At 44.2% G+C, this 21,650-nt stretch overlaps 1 protein-coding gene across 1 annotated transcript in view; it reads left to right on the forward strand.

Annotated features, from left to right (window-relative positions):
* Positions 1–3,669: 3,669 nt before the first annotated feature.
* HOMER2 (homer scaffold protein 2) overlaps positions 3,670–21,650 on the forward strand; it is a 433,557-nt gene continuing 415,576 nt past the window's right edge. Inside the window, exon 1 of the mRNA XM_063925972.1 lies at positions 3,670–4,084. Within this exon, the coding sequence (XP_063782042.1) occupies positions 4,080–4,084 (5 nt within the window). The 5' untranslated portion in view covers positions 3,670–4,079. The remainder of the gene's footprint in view (positions 4,085–21,650) is intronic.

Raw genomic sequence — 21,650 nt, forward strand, 5'->3', positions numbered from 1 at the left:
CAATTGGCTCGCTCACTGTCTACTAGCCCTCGTTTTTTAAAAGCCACCGATGATTAGTGGTTTTGACTGATGAATGTCAATAAAAGCTAAACCAGCCTGATTTAGCACTGATTCCTTTTACTATTTTAAAACTATCGTTCAAAGCTGGCAATCATTTGCATCTTTGACAAACCGCTGAAAAGTAAATCTACCCTGAAGTCTCTCTAATGGTTTATCATTATACCTGAATGATGCAGTATTACCGTATCCGGAACTGGATTTACAATCATGATAGAATGAAGGCACACAAAAACACCCACTGTAGCTACCGATGTTTACAAATCAATGTTTTATGCCCATTTAACTGCATAATAATTAACCACTTGCCTGGCATGGTTGCATCAGATGCGACCACACCAGGCTGGGCTTTCCCTGACATGGTCGCATCTGCAGAGAGAGTAAGATTTGGGTGGGTTATATTGTTTTTGTGCAGGGTAAATACTGGCTGCTTCATTTCTACACTGCAATTTAGATTTCAGTTTGAACACACCCCACCCAAATCCAATTTCTCTGCACATGTTACATCTGCCCCGCCTACAGTGCAACATGGTTATGCCCATTAGTGTGTTTTTTTAGTTTGCTTACAACTCTGCATAACCCCCTAAGGGAGGTGGGGGCCCATGGCGACCGAGGTTGTGGGCGCCCCCACTATTACTGGCAAAGCCCCCATCCTGACAAACACTCCACCCTGTCCATCCCCCACCTGTTAAACAGTAAAAAAACAATATGCAAACTATAAAACAATAAAAATAAATCCTCAAAATTGTAGATGTTAATTATCACATTATTTAAATAATAGGTATTTCAACTTTATTTTACTTTTTTGTTAAAAAAACTATACTGAATCGGGTTTATACTGAATCATTCTTATTTACATAATTTAATAGTTGACAATTTTGGGAACATTTAAAAAAAAATATTAGCCAGTTTAGTGGTTAGAAAGTATTTGAGGGATATTCCCCACAGGCATGCTGTCGGGAAGGGAGGGTTTGATGCTGCGGGGTGTGTGGTGGTTGGGGGAGATTTTGGGGCAGGCTTTGCGGGAAGTGAGGGTTGCAGGCTACGGGGTGGGTGGGGGTCGAAGAGTTTGGGGCAAGCTGTCGGGCAGGGATGGTTTCAGGCTGCCAGGGGTGGGGGAGAGTAGTGACTCACATGCAGGCGCCACGGCAGTGTGTTAACAGGCATGCAGCATCTCCCTCCCCCCCACCTACACTCAGGCAGTGCGCAGAGTTATACTGTAATCTCCAGTCCCCACTGCTGCAGTGGAGGCTGGAGAGGGGAGACAGCACCATCAGAGCTGAGGCAAAACAGCTCTGGCCGGGGGGCCCCCTGAGCCAGGGGGGCCCAGGGATACTTACGCCCTGGGCTTCCCCCTTAATTCGGCTCTGCAGCAGACTGCAAATGCACAATAGGCTGCTGGGGTTCCAAAACTGAAAATAAAGTGATGACTTTACTTTTGCACATCACAGAGTTTGGCTCCTATCAGAGCCTCTGCCCCTGGATGTGTATTTTTATACTGTATATCCCGGTGATCAATTATTTCTTATTGCTGTGTTAAGCAGCAATAAGTAATTACAATGTAATAATGAAATAAATTATAGTTATCAGCTCTAAAACCTGGTAAATGATAAATATGACCCTTAATGTTGATTTTCTAATGTTTAAAACATCAGTTATGTTGATTATGCCTTTCGATGTCCCATCCCCATCCTTGCACCTCGGAAGTAAGGATGGCCATCAACCACTGAGGATTACAAAATGGTTTATGGCTGATTTCAATTTCTATTGCCATTGATGGCGGAGAGCCAGATGGTTTCCCGCCATTTATTGTGAAAAAAACCAATGTTTTGTTTTTAACAAGGTGCCGGGACATGAAGCATAGCACCTCCCCTGACAACTGCGAAGCCCCACACCCAGGTACTGATTGGCCCAAGGGCCAGTCAGTGAAGGAATAGGGATGACCATCAGTTAGTGTAACCTTCGAGGGTCACCCATTGCATTGTTTACAAGGATTGATAGTAACCATCGATGGAGAAAACTCCGATGGCCATCCCTACTTGGAAGAGACCACAGTGGTGCAGGAGACATTGCTCCGTGCCCTCCATGATTCATTGCTGCAATTCACAGACCTTCCCACTTCTCTGAGGAAGAGAGTGGATCTGGGAATCTGGTCTGCTCTCTCAGGAATCTCCCTGAAATTCGTGAGTCTCCCTGACACTCCAGGAGAGTATGCATGTATGCCTGCATCTCTATTCTTAACTAAGCCTGTCTCATACATATCTAGCTCTTCACTCCACCCTCCATCAGAAGGGTATTACATTCTTATGACACAAGAAGGTGCTACATTAAATACTGGGTAATGATGAGAAGTTGTCAGACACATAGGACATTCCTTCTTCCTTCTGACTGGGTCTCTTTCACATTATATTTTAATATACATATATATTTTAATATACATAGACCAGAAGGGGCATAGATGGATAGATAAATAGATAGATAGATAGATAGATAGATAGATAGATAGATAGATAGATAGATAGATAGATAGATAGATAGATAGATAGGGGATGTAGTTACAATCCTACCAGACAGGATCCCGGCGCTCAAAATATCAACGCCGGAATCCCGACTGACAGTATAATGCCGGCATTAAAATCCTGATGGAGATTGGGATTCCGGCATCAAAATACGGACACCTGGAATACCAAACGCTCTTTCAGCTGGACGCGTACGCGTCCTGCTGCTGGGGGTGGGAGGTTGGGTTTAGGCATTAGAAAGGGGGTTAGGGTGCAGGGATGGGAAGAGGATGGTTAGGTACCGGGGAGGGGGGCTTAGGCATTTACAAGGGGAGATTAGGGTTAGGAACCAAGTGGGGAGGGTTAGGTTTAGGCAGCGGGAAAGGGAGGGTTAGGGTTAGGCACCACCGGGGAGGGTTAGGGTATGGGGCAGGGGAGATTTTAGGGTACTTTCTGGGGGGCTGTCGGGATTCTGATGGTCGGGATGATGCGGTCGGTATTCTGACCGCCGGCATCCCATCCATCGGTATATCATACCGAATCCTTATAGATCATACTTGCCGATATTGTGGCTGCCCCCTCCGGGAGGAGGCAGCCATCTCGGCAAAGCGGGGGCGTGATGCAGCACACTGGGGACGTAGTGATTTATACTGCTGCCAGGTAGGTGCAGCGTGGGGGTGTGTCCACAAATTCCTGTCATCACGGACCCGTCCCCGCCACCCAATGCTGAGATCCCTGGCTGCAGGAGGATGTGAGTGTTGGCGGGGGAATGCGGGTAGGTGGCGGCGGGGCGGGAGACTTGCCCACCTGTTCAGGGGGTCCAGGAGCGTCACCCGATTTTCGGGAGCCTCCCGGCCATTCCGGGAGAGTAGGCAAGTATGCATACTGTAGATGTCAAAACCATTACACATGCTCTTTATAGACAGTTAGATAGATTGATATACTGTGTATACTGTATGTGACCAATCAAGTACACAGTGGAAAGGTAATACGATAACCACAACACCGTAAGAAAAATTATCGTTTTCATATGACAGCCAATTGATCAGGCATACGCCGGGCATAGGTGACCCCAGCGTTAGGGAAGCTGGGGGAAAGGATGCTCCGTAATCAGTAGCAGTACAGCAGCAGCACCTAGACACTATCCTGCAGGCGTGGGCAGGCAGAGCAACCCCGTCCCTCCTCTATGTGGGAGGCTGTCGCCGCCGCCGCCGCCGCTGCTGGAAGCAGGTGGGATCAGCTCTGTGTCGCTGCTGCTGCGAGTCCGGGATCACTTCCTACACACTCCGATTAGAACGGGGGGGATCAGTGGGCTGGAGAGCCGGCTAGCCCCGATGGGAGCGGGCAGCGGTCCGCAGGTCTCCGGGTATTAGAGGCAGCTCAGCTATTATTACTCCCAGCTGCCTGCTGCTGCTGACTGGAGCAAGGAGCCCAATGAGGAGTTCAGTAGCAGCTGATGCCGCATGTATGAGGTGCTGAGGCTACACACTACTACGGTGACCGGCGCCTGCCCGACACACAAACATGGGGTAAGTGAAACAACTCATCCATGTGTAAGGACACTGTGTGAGATTTCCACCATGCCGCTATACATCCCTATACTAGCAGTGTCCATACACCGCTTATATGCATGACCATCGCTCCCCTCATCACACTGCTATCAGAAGATTGGACTTCTCACATTCCTATCCTATCCCATGGTAATTAACTGCGGTATTAATGCATAACCGCTATTGTACATGGTCTGTGATTATTACACCTTTACTTCATATCCCATTATTAATTCAGCTGCCAGAGAGACACAGTCCCTATGTAATAACAGCACTCAGGTCTGTCTTGATTTCTCCTTGTATAATAGCAAATATCCTATTAGCTACTATAGCAGAGGGTCAGTTTGTTCCCAAGTTTGAATGACTTTGTCTTCCCCTTACTGGTTACCCATCTGATATAAAATAATTAATCTCAAGGGTTCAACCATTTTCACTGTCTCTACACAGCTTCTTGATATTACTTAGTAAGCAGTATTGTTATGGTAAAACAATGACTCAGGATTGTAAATCCTTTTGGGATCCAATTGTTTGTGGCAGTAAGAATGATCGTATAGCATTAGGAATATGGACATTGTAAATCCAGGTAGCAAGGTGAATAGACATGTCAAACCTGTAGGAATCATATCGTTGCTTTAATTCTTTCTCCTGGGTCTTTACTTTCGGAGATATGACCCATTGAATTTTCAGAGATGTCTTTAATGCTTTTTATTTCAAGCTTTGTTTTAGGTCTATGATATGCTCTGTTGTTATATGTTTTTGCACCGTGACAGTACTGTATGTATGAGGTTTGCGCTTTTTGGTGTTGGACAATTGCTTTGTCCAAACGAATGTACATTAGAGACACAGCAAAACTTAAATGAAGGATTACACAGATAGTGTATCACACTGTGGAGATGGTTAAATCTCATTTTGAAAACTTTGTGGAACTGTTCCCTCCCTCTTTCCAGACATTTTATGCTCCTATTACTGATTACTGGAAGAATTCATTCTAAACTTTCTTTGTTCTTGAAGAAGCATCTAGTCTGGGTGAAGCTCTGTTCTGAAGGAAAAGTTTCTTTTACCGTGTTCTCTCCTTTTTTTTTTTTTTTTAAATCTGACGAGCTGATAAAGCGCACAGTAATTGTTTCGTTTGTTTTATAGTAGAAGGGGTTAGCGGAGGTGTCCGCACATTAAAGAGTAGTGTTTCTCAACAAGTTCTAAAGAGTTTACAAAGAAATAAACAAGTCAAGTAACACCTTAAAGAAAAAAAACACACACATTGTAAAATGAATGATAAACTAAGCCTAAATCAGTTATCACCTTTTTTGCTGTCAAGTTTGAGACATAAAGGCAAACCCCACCCTATGATCTACATGAAATGAATAAGGCTGACCACACATATGGTGAGTCCTTCTTATACCTACACCCAGGGTTGGACTGGCCCACAGGGGAACAGGGGATACCACCGGTGGGCCCCACTGCCTGGGGGCCCCACCTCCTCTAGGGAATCAGGTTCCAGACTGTGCGCTTGAATTATAGATTATAATTATAGATTATATGACCTTATATTGCACAGGACTATGGTGTATTCTCTACAGTGCATTAATGTTATTAATCTGGAACATTATAATGCATGCACTAGCAGTCCATGCACTCTTTAATGGTTAGCCAAGACTCTGAAGTTTGGCCACACCCCTAAACATGGGCCCCTAAAAATGCATCCCCCCAGTGGGCCCTTTATGCCCCAGTCCGACACTGCCTACACCCAGCTGTTTGTTGACCCTACTCTGCTTTATTTTCCATGTGCACATTAACCTGACTGCTCTGCACTTAGGGACCTTTAGGCTTTTATTGATTAGAACTGAGCACTTATACATTTCAAGATGTCAGTACCAAACTTAAATTGTCGGTGTATTCATATCAACCATATTATTACAGAACAGCTTGCAACACTAAAACACAGATGCGTCATCGCTTGGAAAGTGATAAAACGGAGAGTGAAAATGTACCAGCCAATCAGCTCCTAACTGACATTTTTCAAACACAGCCTGTGACATGGCAGTTAGGACCTGATTGGCTGGTACTTTTTCACTCTCCGTTTTATCACTTTCCAAGCGATGATGCATCTATTCTTGCCCATATGCTCTTCAATTGGACTTTTCTTGTTGGACATCAACTCTGGAGTGATTAGATACTGTGCTTTAAATGCTCATGAATATTTGTAAAACCGCATCATTTTGAATAAGTGTTCAAAGTCGCCTCCAATTAAAATATGGATATTTGGACTGACCTTGCTTTAAGCATAACCACTTGTTATGATGTGAGATTTAAGAGCGCTAAACGTTTCCTGTTGTTCTAAAAACACAATAAAAATTAGGTCTGATGCCTCTAAAGCTGATGGAGTAGCTTGAAAAGTCCCTTTATCCCAACCAAGATCCCCTGTCTTTCCCTCCCTATCTGTTGACCTCTTCGTCTCCTCTATTCCCCAAGCCCATTGTCTAGGTCTCATTCTGGATTCTACTCTTTCTTTTACCGTCCCACATTCAGTTTATTCCCCATTCCTACCACTTCCACCTCCATAATATTTAAGGATCAGTCCCTTTTTCAACCTGGTAGACCGTACAACTCTCATTCATGCACTCATAGAGGTATATTTACTAAAGTTTCCAAAAATGAAAAGTGGTGATGTTGCCCATAGCAACCAGTCAGATTCTGTTTATCATTTTCTAGGATTCAATAGAGAAATGATAGACCGTATTAGTAATTTTACCCCATCATCTCTCGTCTTGAATATCCTAATCTACTCCACTCCGGCCTCTCCCATCTTCAGTCTATCCATAGCACTGCTGCTCACCTCTTCTCACTCACGTAGAATGCCCTCAACCACTCTTCTGATACCCACAAGTCCATCCTACTTTTATCACACCTTACCTCCAAGCACTTAGCTTCAGCAATGATTGCTGTTTCTCCACTTTCCATTCTTGCCTTCAGTATTTATCCTGTGCCGTTCAAACCATGTGGAATGTCCTCCCATGCTCAATGAGACTTACATCCAGCCTAATTGTACGTGTGTAAACTCATTAGTGTGTACAAATGCTGTTCTTATCCCATGTATGGTGCTAGGGAACCATTGTGGCCACTTAAAAAAATGTAAGATGATAATGCATGTATGCCTCCTACAAAACAACCTTATTTTAATAACTGTAAATAGTTTACCACTATATTATATAAAAATTTTATGAAGTATCAGTTACCCTTAATCATTAGATGTGCATATTTCCTGTTTTGCAAATATAACCCCAATATTTATTCTGCATATACATTTTTATCTTAGCGTGCATGTCGTTAAAAGCTTCTGTGATCTTAAGGTGGGTACACACTAGTAGATATATCTGCATATCAACTGATCTGCAGATATATCTATGGACGGATCGGGCAGTGTGCTGTGCATACACACTGCCCGATCCGTCGGGGACTGACGTCATGAACTGGGCGGGCGTGTACACACGCCCGCCCAGTTCAGCTGTCAATCACCGCCGGCCGCCGCAGCATGTGTACGGGCGGTCGGCCGACCCCCCCGTACACACACAGCGACGCGCCAATATATCGGTAGATATATTGGCTGTCGGCTGTGCTGCGCGGCCGACGCGATACGTCTGTGAACGACGGAGTTCACAGACGTATCGGCCGTACACACTGGCCGATGGTCCCGCGATATATCGGCCGTTCAAGAGAACGGCCGATATATCGACCAGTGTGTACGGGCCTTTAGTTTCATGCACCCATAGAGCTGTTGCCTACTGTATATGTGAGGGAACAGGGGACCATATTTCAGAGGTATAATATTGCCAACTTAGTACCTTGGTTACAGTCTCTGCATCAGTTTGCCATATCGCATAGTGACAATGACCCAAAGATAGAAATAGAACAATAGCAGTGTCACTGTTATATTTAACGTCTGCATTCATATGAACACAGACAGCATCTGCTTTTCTTTTTCTTCTGTAGAAAATAATCATCCACCCATCAGACATACCTTTCCAGAACACTGCATTTCAAGCATTTTTGAGGCTGCAAGATAGGGTGTGGTTGTGTGATGTCATAGTTTATAAACTATGGTTATTTGATGTCCTATTTCAGAGAGGGACAGGTTATGTAATATTGCCGTTTGAGTGTGGTTGTGTGATGTCACAGTTAAAAGTTGAGAGAGACTATGGTTAGGTGATGTCATAGTTCTGAGAGGGTCAGTTTATGTGATGTCTCCATTCTGAGGCTGGGAGAGAGGGTTTGAAGTCACAGTTCTGACTCTAGGGGAGAGGGCACGGTTTTGTGACATCACAGTTCTGAGGCTGGATGAGATATGTGGTTATGCAATGTCATTCACAGTTTCAAGTCTGGGATACAGGCTATGGTTATGTGATGTCATAGTCCTGAAATGGTCAGGTTATGATAGGTCGTCATTCTGAGGCTACAGTAGAGGGTGGGGTGATGTCATGTTACAATTCTGAAGGTGCAGTTATGAGTGACATCACAGTCCTTGAGTAACTCCACTGGTTTTAATTATTCAGAAAACTCTGTGGTATAGGGCTACATTATAATTAGTCTTTACTGTATTTATTTTTGAAATACGATAATACATTTTGCCTTTGACTAATTTAAATATTAGTATATCTATTCCAAGGTTGCAAGTATGAGGGCGTTGTCCAATCCTATGACTTTATTTTATTGGCTTCTGTATTCTTCTTGTTACTAAAACACAGCTTGCTACATTTCTGCTTTAGCATCTTGCTGTGCTTTTTAGTCATGTCATTAAACCACAAGGCAGAGTTATTGTGCTGTACTCTCACTGCTATTTATTTACAGGGGGGGGAGGTCTAGAAATAAAATGGGTTCATGTGTGATCTGTGCTTCATATACAGGTGTGTTTGATGCCCAAATCTACCTGTAGCTCTTTATCAAGGAGCCTCACTGCTGGTGGGAACTTTCAATGTCTAACTCTTGGGGGTAAATTTACTAAGATGGGAGTTCTACTTATGATGGGATGTTGCCCATAGTAACCAATCAGATTCCAGGTATTATCTTCTATAAGGTGATAAATAAATGAGAGAGAGAATCTGGTTGTTATGGGCAACATCCCATCTTAAATAGAACCCCATCTTAGTAAATTTACCCCTTAGTCTGTGGCTTATTAAATCCCCATCTCGCATCATGACACTTCCCTATTTCCCTCAGTCTTGAACTCAGAGTTGAGCACATGCTGCGCATTCTTTGGAACAGTGCGGGGGCAAAATGCAGGATTTTTATAGGGGGGTTTCCAAATGCAATCTACAGTCTGCTGCTCTGCGGAACATTGGAGCAAGTGTTGGAGTCTGGGGAAGGGGTAGAAGAACATAGTACTGATCCTAGACAGATATGTACACATTAGTCTTTCTCTAACGTCCTAGTGGATGCTGGGGACACCGTAAGGACCATGGGGAATAGACGGGCTCCGCAGGAGACTGGGCACTCTAAAGAAAGATTTAGTACTACCTGGTGTGCACTGGCTCCTCCCTCTATGCCCCTCCTCCAGACCTCAGTTAGAATCTGTGCCCGGCCAGAGCTGGGTGCTTTTAGTGAGCTCTCCTGAGCTTGCTAATAAGAAAGTATTTTAGTTAGGTTTTTTATTTTCAGAGAGCTTCTGCTGGCAACAGACTCTCTGCTACGAGGGACTGAGGGGAAAGAAGCAAACCTACTAACTGCGGCTAGGTTGCGCTTCTTAGGCTACTGGACACCATTAGCTCCAGAGGGTTCGAACACAGGATCTTAACCTTGGTCGCCCGTTCCCGGAGCCGTGCCGCCGTCCCCCTCACAGAGCCAGAAGACAGAAGCCGGCGGAAGCAAGAAGACATCGAAATCGGCGGCAGAAGACCCCTGTCTTCACATGAGGTAGCGCACAGCACTGCAGCTGTGCGCCATTGCGCCCACACTACCCACACACTCCGGTCACTGTAGGGTGCAGGGCGCAGGGGGGGGCGCCCTGGGCAGCAATTAGGATACCTCTTGGCAAAAAGACACATATATACAGCTGGGCACTGTATATATGTACGAGCCCCCGCCATTTTATTTACACAGACCCGGGACAGAAGCCCGCCGCTGAGGGGGCGGGGCCTTCTTCCTCAGCACTAACCGGCGCCATTTTCCCTCCACAGCTCCGCTGAGAGGAAGCTCCCCAGGCTCTCCCCTGCAGTATCAAGGTAGAGAAAGGGTAAAAAGAGAGGGGGGGCACATAAATTTAGGCGCAAATTATCATAAACAGCAGCTACTGGGTAAACGCTAAAAAAAAGGTTGTTGTGAATCCCTAGCAAGTGGCGCAAAAAAGAGCAGCCCGTAGGCCGGTTCACCACACCTGAACCTCACCAAAAAGTTCAAATACCACAATTTTTTAATACAAATGTGTGGGACACCAGAATAACAGGCGCTTAACAGATTTAAATATCGAAGTATACTTAGTAAAACGTACCTGGAATGTACGGGAAAGGTGGAGCTTCAAATTGTCGTGTCGACGGGCGTATTTCCCTTTTCTGAAGCGATTCTTTCTCCTCAACTCGATGTTCACATGAAAAAGATGGTATATATATACACGTGTAGTAATGTTTCAATCATGAATAAATCTCTTTAAATGTCAGAGATATGTAACACAGAAAAGGCTATATTCATCCGTTGGTGAGGCGTACCCCAACTCACTTTCCAACCGAAAGAAGAAAGCCTATCAAGGTATCTTTATCTTATCCACCTCGGTGTTTTGGAAATCACAGATTTAAGTAGTGAACCCCTTTTACCAAGGAAATGAGCGTACCTCACTCACACAAAAAGGGGGTGATTGACACACATAAAGGTATCTTTCATTCCTTGTATATTAGATGTAAGGCGTACCCTACTCACGGAAATAAAGATTATATTCAAGCACATCTGGGTTTCTTTCGATGATCAGACGTGTTAGTGATTAACACTAATTTCCCTCATGTGTGGATAGTTCCCAAAATCAAAAAAGAATATGGTTCACGATGTATCCACATGCAAAAAGTTTGTTTTTTTTTTATTAAAAATGCCCCATACATAAGGGGTGAAGACAATAGACAACAATAAAAACGGTGTATACAGTCCAATGGATATTTATAGCAGCATGGACAATGTGTCCAAAAACATAACAGACATTTTTTTTTCTAAGTCCAAGATTTGAATAAAAAATGAAATGTAAAACAATTCATACCTAAATGGTATAATAGAAGGTCCACACTCTCAGCTGGTCAACATGTTTCGGCCTGTCATAGGCCTTTATCAAGACATACTGAGAGAGTGGAAAGACCAGTCTTTTATATGTGGAGTGACCAATCAGAAGTGCCTTTCATTCTGACATCATCTTTAAAGGACATTTTATCAGGATAACAGAAAACCATTATAAAATACAAAACAAAGTATATCACCAAGATTTGTAATGGTTAACAAGGTTATTAAAAACAGAACAGGTCCAAAATGAATAGATTACAAGCTTTTTCTCAGAGGAATCTCCATGGCAACCACATGCGTAGTGTTTCATTTGGTGCCAAGTTACTTAATGGTGGCTCCCAAACAGACAGCGTAAACATAAAGACCCGCTTACTACTGCGGAGGTGTCTGACAAATTGGCGGCCCGCCGCGATTGTCAAAGACGGGGATGTCCCGACCACTGTGTAGTGAGATACGCGTCGTTGCCATGACGACGCGATCTCTAAGACCGGAAGTGACGTACTCCCGGAAGCCTGACGCGTCGTTGTCATGGCAACGTGCTGTGTACGTTAGACCTAGGATGATGGGGGAAACTACAAATGCCAGTGTGACATTGTTATGACGACGCTGGCTCGTGCATATAATTAGTCCAAGGTAGTAGTCAAGACTATGCCCTAGATATGGAGCCCCATAAATCCAATATAAACCCCAAAGGAAATAAAATCAGGAATGAGATCCAGAATGAAAATAGAGAACGTAGAACCTATATGCCACCAAGATCTTCCAATATATCCTCTAGAAATAACAGGTATAGAAGGAACACCCACTATAGAGAAGATAAGTGGAATACACCAGATATCCCTGAATGGAGAATCCCTTTTCCTAAGAGAATAAATAGAAGTGAGAGAACACATCAAAATAAAGAACGGGATCAACCAATCTTCACTCAGAATCGATATGCATCGTTAAGAGATGATCAATATGTAGATAGTGATCGGAATGAGGACTATCAATCTCCTCCTTTTTTAGGGAGAAACAGAAAAAGAATCCCATATGGATAAATACACCAATACGCCCTAGAGGTAAAAGGGGGGGCAAAAAAAGGAAAACCATACAAAAAAAGACTAGAAATAGTAAAAATAAAAGGAGACAACGATCAAGGGCAAATAACTCTGAGTCCAAGGAAGTGAGTGATGAAAATCTACCAAAAGTTAAAATATTTAATCTAAGTAAACATATACTTTCTATGGAAGAAACCACTTTTCTCCAGAAAGGTCTTAAATATGCCCCAACAAACCATCTCAATCCCTTTGACACGTACGTAGACGTGCAAAAATTTGTACGTAAGTTAACCCTAAAAAAATTCTTTGCGAATCAAAAGGGGCCTGCACAGGAAGAAATGGAGGTTAGGACACCTACCCCCTTTCGCCCCAAATCCATCTTTTTTCCTCAATACGTAAAAGGTCCTTTTATTGAAACCTTTAGTTCCTTAGTCCTGGAGGATATTAACAATATCAAAATAGATAAAAGGAATGCCAATTTGACTAATAAAGAAAAAAGGGCCTTAAAAGAATTAAAAGAAAACAAGGAACTGATAATTAAACCAGCCGATAAGGGGGGGGGGGGGGGGGGGGGAGATTGTATTGATGGATATTAAAAATTATGAGGCTGAAATCTTTAGGCAATTGGAGGATACCAAAACTTACAAAAGATTACGGGGAGACCCGTCCAAACAGGTACAACAGAAAATGACACAAATGGTAGAAAAGGCTGTAACCAAAGGAACAATCACAGATAAGGAAGCCAAATTCATCATTAACAGTGATCCAGTGGTTCCTGTTATATACATTCTACCAAAAATGCACAAAAATCTAGAAACGCCCCCCGGAAGACCAATTGTATCGTGGGTGGAATCGATCACTGCAAATTTATCCAACTATATAGACTACTTTCTGCAGCCTTTGGTTGGACTAAATAGATCACATCTTAAAGATACTACTAGCTTTTTACAGTTATTAGAGACCATCAAATGGGAGAATAATTATCTCCTGGTTACAGCCGATGTTAGTGCCCTCTATACTATCATAAATCACAAAGATGGGCTAGAGGCCACTCGAGGGGCTTTAGAATCATCCCCCTTATCTGCCAATCTCCAAAACTTTTTGCTTGAGGGTATAGAGTTCATCCTTCTGAATAATTTCTTTCTCTTCAAAGATGAATTCTATCTACAGAAAATGGGTACCGCGATGGGCACCAGGTTCGCCCCGAGTTACGCTAACCTGTTCATGGGCGCATGGGAGGAGGATGCGATATGGGCGGGTGGCGGACTCGGGGCGAGCCTGGTGTCCTATGCGAGATATATAGATGATATATTTTTCATCTGGGGAGGAGACAGAGAGAGTCTCACCCTTTTTTGTTCAGGTTTGAATTCCAACGACAAAAATATTGTATTAACCTTTGATATTCAAGAACAAAGCATCAACTTCCTTGATGTGACGGTCTATGTGGAAGACGGAAAAATATGTTCCAAAATCTACATAAAACCAACAGATTCTGGAGCTTATCTATCAACTGACAGTTGCCATCATGATAATTGGATAAACTCCATTCCTAATGGTCAATTTAAAAGACTAAGGAGGATCTGCACAAGTGATACAGTGTTTTCTGACCAGGCTGAAAAGATGGGAACTAAATTTAAAGCGTGTGGTTATAATAAACAGAAGATAGACCAGACGATTGAAACAACTAGAAGTATAGAACGCAAAGAGTTATTTGTTAAAAAACCACTATTGGAAGAAAATAATGATTTTAATTTATCCTTTGTTACAAATTTCACCAAAGAACATAAGGCTGTGGAAAAAATCTTTAATAAACATTGGGCCTTATTAAAAAAGGATAATGTATTAGGACCACTGTTACCCAATAAACCAAAGTTAATCTATCGCAGGGCACCCAACTTAAAATCAAAGTTGGTATCCAGTACATTGCCCCCAACACCTGCTTTATCCACTATTTCATCGGTTGGGTTTTATCGTTGTGGATCCTGTATGGGTTGCAAAAATATAAAAAATGTAAGTGGTAACAAAACAGAGGAGATAACTATAAATGGATATACAATAAAAATTAAAGAATTCATAACGTGCAATATAAAGAATGTAATATATACGCTCAAATGCACCTGTGATAAGGTATATATCGGCAGGACATCAAGGCCCTTAAAGGTTCGAATAAGTGAGCACCTGCGTAATATAAAAAAGGGGCTAGAAACACATGCCCTTTCGGCACATTTTAAACAGGTACATAATTGCTCCACCTCGGGGCTGGTGTCTTTCCATGGAGTAAAAGCGATAAAGGGAAATATAAGACATAATGACAGTGCAAAACATCTAGCAAAGGCAGAGATGAGCTTGATATATAATTGTAATACACTGGCCCCAGGTGGCCTCAATAATGACTTTGAACTTAAATGGTTTTTGTGATCATGTAAATCTGCATATAGATTTGATGAAATTGACTGTCATTTTTCGCTTAGCTTTATAGACCAAGATTTTCTTCTCTTTAAACCAATTGAAGAAGAAGATGAGCATTCAACATTATTTTCAAGAAGGACATGTTGTTTCTTTGTATTATATGCTATGGTAAGGAAAATTCATGGCAAACCAACATGACATTGATATATATATGGGCAGTCAAGTGCCTTTTTTCCTCTGTCAAATATATCTATGCTAACATTTTTAGCAATATCTCTGGAAATTATTTCAGAAATCAATTTTTGCACCAAATTGTCTATGGGCATAGTTTGCCCATTTTAAACATGGCCGCGGGTGCCTCATCACTAATTAAAGATCGGTGATCTAGGCCATTAGAATCTAATTTTACGGCGATATAACTAGTCTATTTGGCTGAAAAGTGGACTAATTATATGCACGAGCCAGCGTCGTCATAACAATGTCACACTGGCATTTGTAGTTTCCCCCATCATCCTATGTCTAACGTACACAGCGCGTTGCCATGACAACGACGCGTCAGGCTTCCGGGAGTACGTCACTTCCGGTCTTAGAGATCGCGTCGTCATGGCTCCGACGCGTATCTCACTACACAGTGGCCGGGACATCCCCGTCTTTGACAATCGCGGCGGGCGGCCAATTTGTTAGACACCTCCGCAGTAGTAAGCGGGTCTTTATGTTTACGCTGTCTGTTTGGGAGCCACCATTAAGTAACTTGGCACCAAACGAAACACTACGCATGTGGTTGCCATGGAGATTCTTCTGAGAAAAAGCTTGTAATCTATTCATTTTGGACCTGTTCTGTTTTTAATAACCTTGTTAACCATTACAAATCTTGGTGATATACTTTGTTTTGTATTTTATAATGGTTTTCTGTTATCCTGATAAAATGTCCTTTAATGATGATGTCAGAATGAAAGGCACTTCTGATTGGTCACTCCACATATAAAAGACTGGTCTTTCCACTCTCTCAGTATGTCTTGATAAAGGCCTATGACAGGCCGAAACATGTTGACCAGCTGAGAGTGTGGACCTTCTATTATACCATTTAGGTATGAATTGTTTTACATTTCATTTTTTATTCAAATCTTGGACTTAGAAAAAAAAATTTCTGTTATGTTTTTGGACACATTGTCCATGCTGCTATAAATATCCATTGGACTGTATACACCGTTTTTATTGTTGTCTATTGTCTTCACCCCTTATGTATGGGGCATTTTTAATAAAAAAAACAAACTTTTTGCATGTGGATACATCGTGAACCATATTCTTTTTTGATTTTGGGAACTATCCACACATGAGGGAAATTAGTGTTAATCACTAACACGTCTGATCATCGAAAGAAACCCAGATGTGCTTGAATATAATCTTTATTTCCGTGAGTAGGGTACGCCTTACATCTAATATACAAGGAATGAAAGATACCTTTATGTGTGTCAATCACCCCCTTTTTGTGTGAGTGAGGTACGCTCATTTCCTTGGTAAAAGGGGTTCACTACTTAAATCTGTGATTTCCAAAACACCTAGGTGGATAAGATAAAGATACCTTGATAGGCTTTCTTCTTTCAGTTGGAAAGTGAGTTGGGGTACGCCTCACCAACGGATGAATATAGCCTTTCCTGTGTTACATATCTCTGACATTTAAAGAGATTTATTCATGATTGAAACATTACTACACGTGTGTGTGTGTGTGTGTGTGTATATATATATATATATATATATATATATATATAACCATCTTTTTCATGTGAACATCAAGTTGGGGAGAAAGAATCGCTTCAGAAAAGGGAAATACGCCCGTCGACACGACAATTTGAAGCTCCACCTTTCCCGTACATTCCAGGGACGTTTTACTGGGTAAACACTAAGTTACTGTGTAATCCCTGGGTTATATAGCGCTGGGGTGTGTGCTGGCATACTCTCTCTCTGTCTCCTCAAAAGGCCTTGTGGGGTCCTGTCCTCAATTAGAGCATTCCCTGTGTGTGTGCGGTGTGTAGGTACGTTTGTGTCGACATGTTTGATGAAGACGGTTACGTGGAGGCAGAGCAAGTGCATGTGAATGTGGTGTCGGCGCCGACACCTGATTGGATGGATATGTGGAAGGTGTTAAATGATAACGTTAAGCTCCTTGCATAAAAGGTTGGATAATCAGTCAGGGTCTCAACCCATGTCTGATTCTACAGCTCAGGGGCCGTCAGGGTCTCAAAAGCGCCCACTATCCCAGTTGGTTGACACAGATGTCGACACGGATTCTGACTCCAGTGTCTATGACGATGATGCAAAGTTGCAGCCTAAAATGACTAAAGCCATCCGATACATGATTATAGCAATGAAGGATGTATTGCACATATCGGAGGAAAACCCTGTCCCTGACAAGAGGGTTTATATGTTTGGGGAGAAAAAGCAAGAAGTTACTTTTCCCCCTTCACATGAATTAAATGAGTTATGTGAAAAAGCGTGGGATTCCCCTGATAGGAAAGTACTGGTTTCCAAAAGATTACTTATGGCGTATCCTTTCCCGCCAACGGATAGGTTACGCTGGGAATCCTCCCCTAGGGTAGACAAAGCGTTGACACGCTTATCTAAGAAGGTGGCCCTGCTGTCACAGGATACGGCCGCCCTAAAGGATCCTGCGGATAGGAAGCAGGAAGGTATCCTGAAGTCTGTTTATACACATTCTGGTACTCTTCTGAGGCCAGCAATTGCTTTGGCCTGGATGTGTAGTGCTGTAGCAGCATGGACAGATACTCTGTCTGAGGAGATAGATACCCTGGACAGGGAGACTATATTACTGACCCTAGGGCATATCAAAGACGCTGCCCTATATATGCGGGATGCCCAGAGGGACATTTGCCTGCTGGGCTCTAGAATTAACGCAATGTCGATTTCTGCCAGAAGGGTCCTATGGACTCGGCAATGGACAGGTGATGCCGACTCTAAAAAACACATGGAGGTGTTACCTTATAAGGGTGAGGAATTGTTTGGGGACGGTCTCTCGGACCTAGTTTCCACAGCTACGGCTGGGAAGTCAAATTTCTTGCCATATATTCCCTCACAGCCAAATAAAGCACCGTATTGCCAAATGCAGTCCTTTCGTTCACAAAAAAGCAAGAAAGTCAGAGGTGCATCCTTTCTTGCCAGAGGCAGGGGTAGAGGAAAAAAACTGCACCATGCAGCTAGTTCCCAGGAACAAAAGTCCTCCCCGGCTTCCACTAAATCCACCGCATGACGCTGGGGCTCCACAGCCGGAGCCAGAAGCGGTGGGGGCGCGTCTCCGAAATTTCAGCCACCAGTGGGTTCGCTCACGGGTGGATCCTTGGGCTATACAAATTGTGTCTCAGGGATACAAGCTGGAATTCGAGGTGACGCCCCCTTACCATTACCTAAAATCGGCCTTGCCAGCTTCCCCCATGGAAAGGGAGGTAGTGTTGGCAGCAATTCACAAGCTATATCTCCAGCAGGTGGTAGTGAAGGTTCCCCTCCTTCAACAGGGAAGGGGTTACTATTCCACAATGTTTGTGGTACCGAAACCGGACGGTTCGGTCAGACCCATTTTGAATTTAAAATCCCTGAACATTTATCTGAAGAAATTCAAGTTCAAGATGGAATCGCTCAGAGCGGTCATTGCAAGCCTGGAGGAAGGGGATTTTATGGTGTCTCTGGACATCAAGGATGCGTACTTGCATGTCCCCATTTATCCACCTCATCAGGAGTACCTCAGGTTTGTGGTACAGGACTGTCATTACCAATTCCAGACGTTGCCGTTTGGCCTGTCCACGGCACCGAGAATATTTACCAAGGTGATGGCGGAAATGATGGTGCTCCTTCGGAAGCAAGGGGTTACAATTATCCCATACTTGGACGATCTCCTCATAAAGGCGAGGTCCAGGGAGCGGTTGCTGATCAGCGTAGCACACTCTCAGGAAGTGTTGCGACAGCACGGCTGGATTCTGAATATTCCAAAGTCGCAGCTGATTCCTACGACGCGTCTGCCCTTCCTGGGCATAAGCCAGAAAAAGGTGTTTCTCCCGGAGGAAAAGGCTCAGGAGCTCGTGACTCTGGTCAGAGACCTCCTAAAACCAAAACGGGTATCGGTGCATCACTGCACGCGAGTGCTGGGAAAGATGGTGGCGTCATACGAAGCCATTCCCTTCGGCAGGTTCCATGCGAGGATCTTTCAGTGGGATCTGTTGGACAAGTGGTCCGGATCGCATCTTCAGATGCATCGGCTGATCACCCTGTCCCCCAGGGCCAGGGTGTCTCTTCTGTGGTGGCTGCAAAGTGCTCACCTCCTCGAGGGCCGCAGGTTCGGCATACAGGACTGGGTCCTGGTGACCACGGATGCAAGCCTCCGAGGATGGGGGGGCAGTCACTCAGGGAAGAAACTTCCAGGGGCTGTGGTCAAGTCAGGAGACTTGTCTGCACATCAATATCCTGGAACTAAGGGCCGTATACAACGCCCTGAGTCAAGCGGAGCCTCTGCTTCGAAACCAACCAGTGCTGATTCAGTCAGACAACATCACTGCAGTGGCCCATGTAAACCGCCAGGGCGGCACAAGAAGCAGGGTGGCAATGGCAGAAGCCACCAGGATTCTTCGTTGGGCGGAGAATCACGTACTAGCACTGTCAGCAGTGTTCATTCCGGGAGTGGATAACTGGGAAGCAGACTTCCTCAGCAGGCACGACCTCCACCCGGGAGAGTGGGGACTTCATCAAGAAGTCTTCACGCAGATTGCAAATCGATGGGAACTGCCACAGGTGGACATGATGGCGTCCCATCTCAACAAAAAGCTAAAAAGGTATTTCGCCAGGTCAAGAGACCCTCAGGCGATAGCTGTGGACGCACTTGTAACACCGTGGGTGTTCCAGTCGGTCTATGTGTTTCCTCCTCTTCCTCTCATACCAAAGGTGCTGAGAATTGTGAGAAAAAGAGGAGTGAGAACAATACTTGTTCCGGATTGGCCAAGAAGGACTTGGTACCCGGAATTGCAAGAAATGCTCACAGAGGACCCATGGCCTCTGCCTCTCAGACAGGACCTGTTGCAACAAGGGCCCTGTCTGTTCCAAGAGTTACCGCGGCTGCGTTTGACGGCATGGCGGTTGAACGCCGGTTCCTAGCGGAAAAAGGCATTCCGGATGAAGTTATTCCTACGCTGATAAAGACTAGGAAGGACGTGACAGCAAAGCATCATCACCGTATACGGCGAAAATATGTTGCTTGGTGTGAGGCCAGGAAGGCTCCTACAGAGGAATTCCAGCTGGGCCGGTTCCTGCACTTCCTACAGTCAGGAGTGACTATGGGCTTAAAATTAGGATCCATAAAGGTCCAGATTTCAGCCCTATCCATTTTCTTTCAAAAGGAATTGGCTTCGCTTCCTGAAGTTCAGACGTTTGTAAAGGGAGTGCTGCATATTCAGCCCCCTTTTGTGCCACCAGTGGCACTTTGGGATCTTAACGTGGTGTTGAGTTTCCTGAAATCTCACTGGTTTGAGCCACTTAAGACCGTGGAGCTAAAGTATCTCACGTGGAAAGTGGTCATGCTATTGGCCTTAGCTTCGGCTAGGCGTGTGTCAGAATTGGCGGCTTTGTCATGTAAAAGCCCCTATCTGGTTTTCCATATGGACAGGGCAGAATTACGGACTCGTCTGCAATTTCTGCCGAAGGTGGTGTCATCTTTTCATTTGAACCAACCTATTGTGGTGCCTGCGGCTACTCGTGACTTGGAGGACTCCAAGTTGCTTGATGTAGTCAGGGCTTTGAAGATTTATGTAGCCAGGACGGCTGGAGTCAGGAAAACTGACTCGCTGTTTATCCTGTATGCATCCAACAAGCTGGGTGCTCCTGCTTCAAAGCAGACTATTGCTCGCTGGATCTGTAGCACGATTCAGCAGGCTCATTCTGCGGCTGGTTTGCCGCATCCAAAATCAGTGAAAGCCTATTCCACAAGGAAAGTGGGCTCTTCTTGGGTGGCTGTCCGAGGGGTCTTGGCATTATAACTTTGCCGAGCAGCTACTTGGTCGGGTTCAAACACCTTTGCAAAGTTCTACAAGTTTGATACCCTGGCTGAGGAGGACCTTGTGTTTGCCCATTCGGTGCTGCAGAGTCATCCGCACTCTCCCACCCGTTTGGGAGCTTTGGTATAATCCCCAGCATCCACTAGGACGTTAGAGAAAATAAGATTTTACTCACCGGTAAATCTATTTCTCGTAGTCCGTAGTGGATGCTGGGCGCCCGTCCCAAGTGCGGACTTTCTGCAATACGTGTATATAGTTATTGCTTAATAAAAGGGTTATGTTATGTTGGCATCTGTTGTTTGATGCTCTGTTGTTGTTCATACTGTTAACTGGGTAAGTTTATCACGAGTTGTACGGTGTGATTGGTGTGGCTGGTATGAGTCTTACCCTGGATTCCAAAATCCTTTCCTTGTAATGTCAGCTCTTCCGGGCACAGTTTCCTTAACTGAGGTCTGGAGGAGGGGCATAGAGGGAGGAGCCAGTGCACACCAGGTAGTACTAAATCTTTCTTTAGAGTGCCCAGTCTCCTGCGGAGCCCGTCTATTCCCCATGGTCCTTACGGAGTCCCCAGCATCCACTACGGACTACGAGAAATAGATTTACCGGTGAGTAAAATCTCATTTTTTGTACACTGGATAGTGTATGGCATAGTTTCTCCAATTCGGTCCTCAGGACCCCACACAGTTCATGTTTTCCAGGTCTCCTCACAGAATCGCAAGATCTTCTAGGTGACTTGCAAAACATGAACTGTGTGGTGTCCTGAGAACCGAGTTTAGGAACCACTTTTTTTTTCTTCTTTTT

This window comes from Pseudophryne corroboree, chromosome 6 (genome assembly GCF_028390025.1).
Source record: "Pseudophryne corroboree isolate aPseCor3 chromosome 6, aPseCor3.hap2, whole genome shotgun sequence".
Taxonomy (NCBI): Eukaryota; Metazoa; Chordata; class Amphibia; order Anura; family Myobatrachidae; genus Pseudophryne; species Pseudophryne corroboree.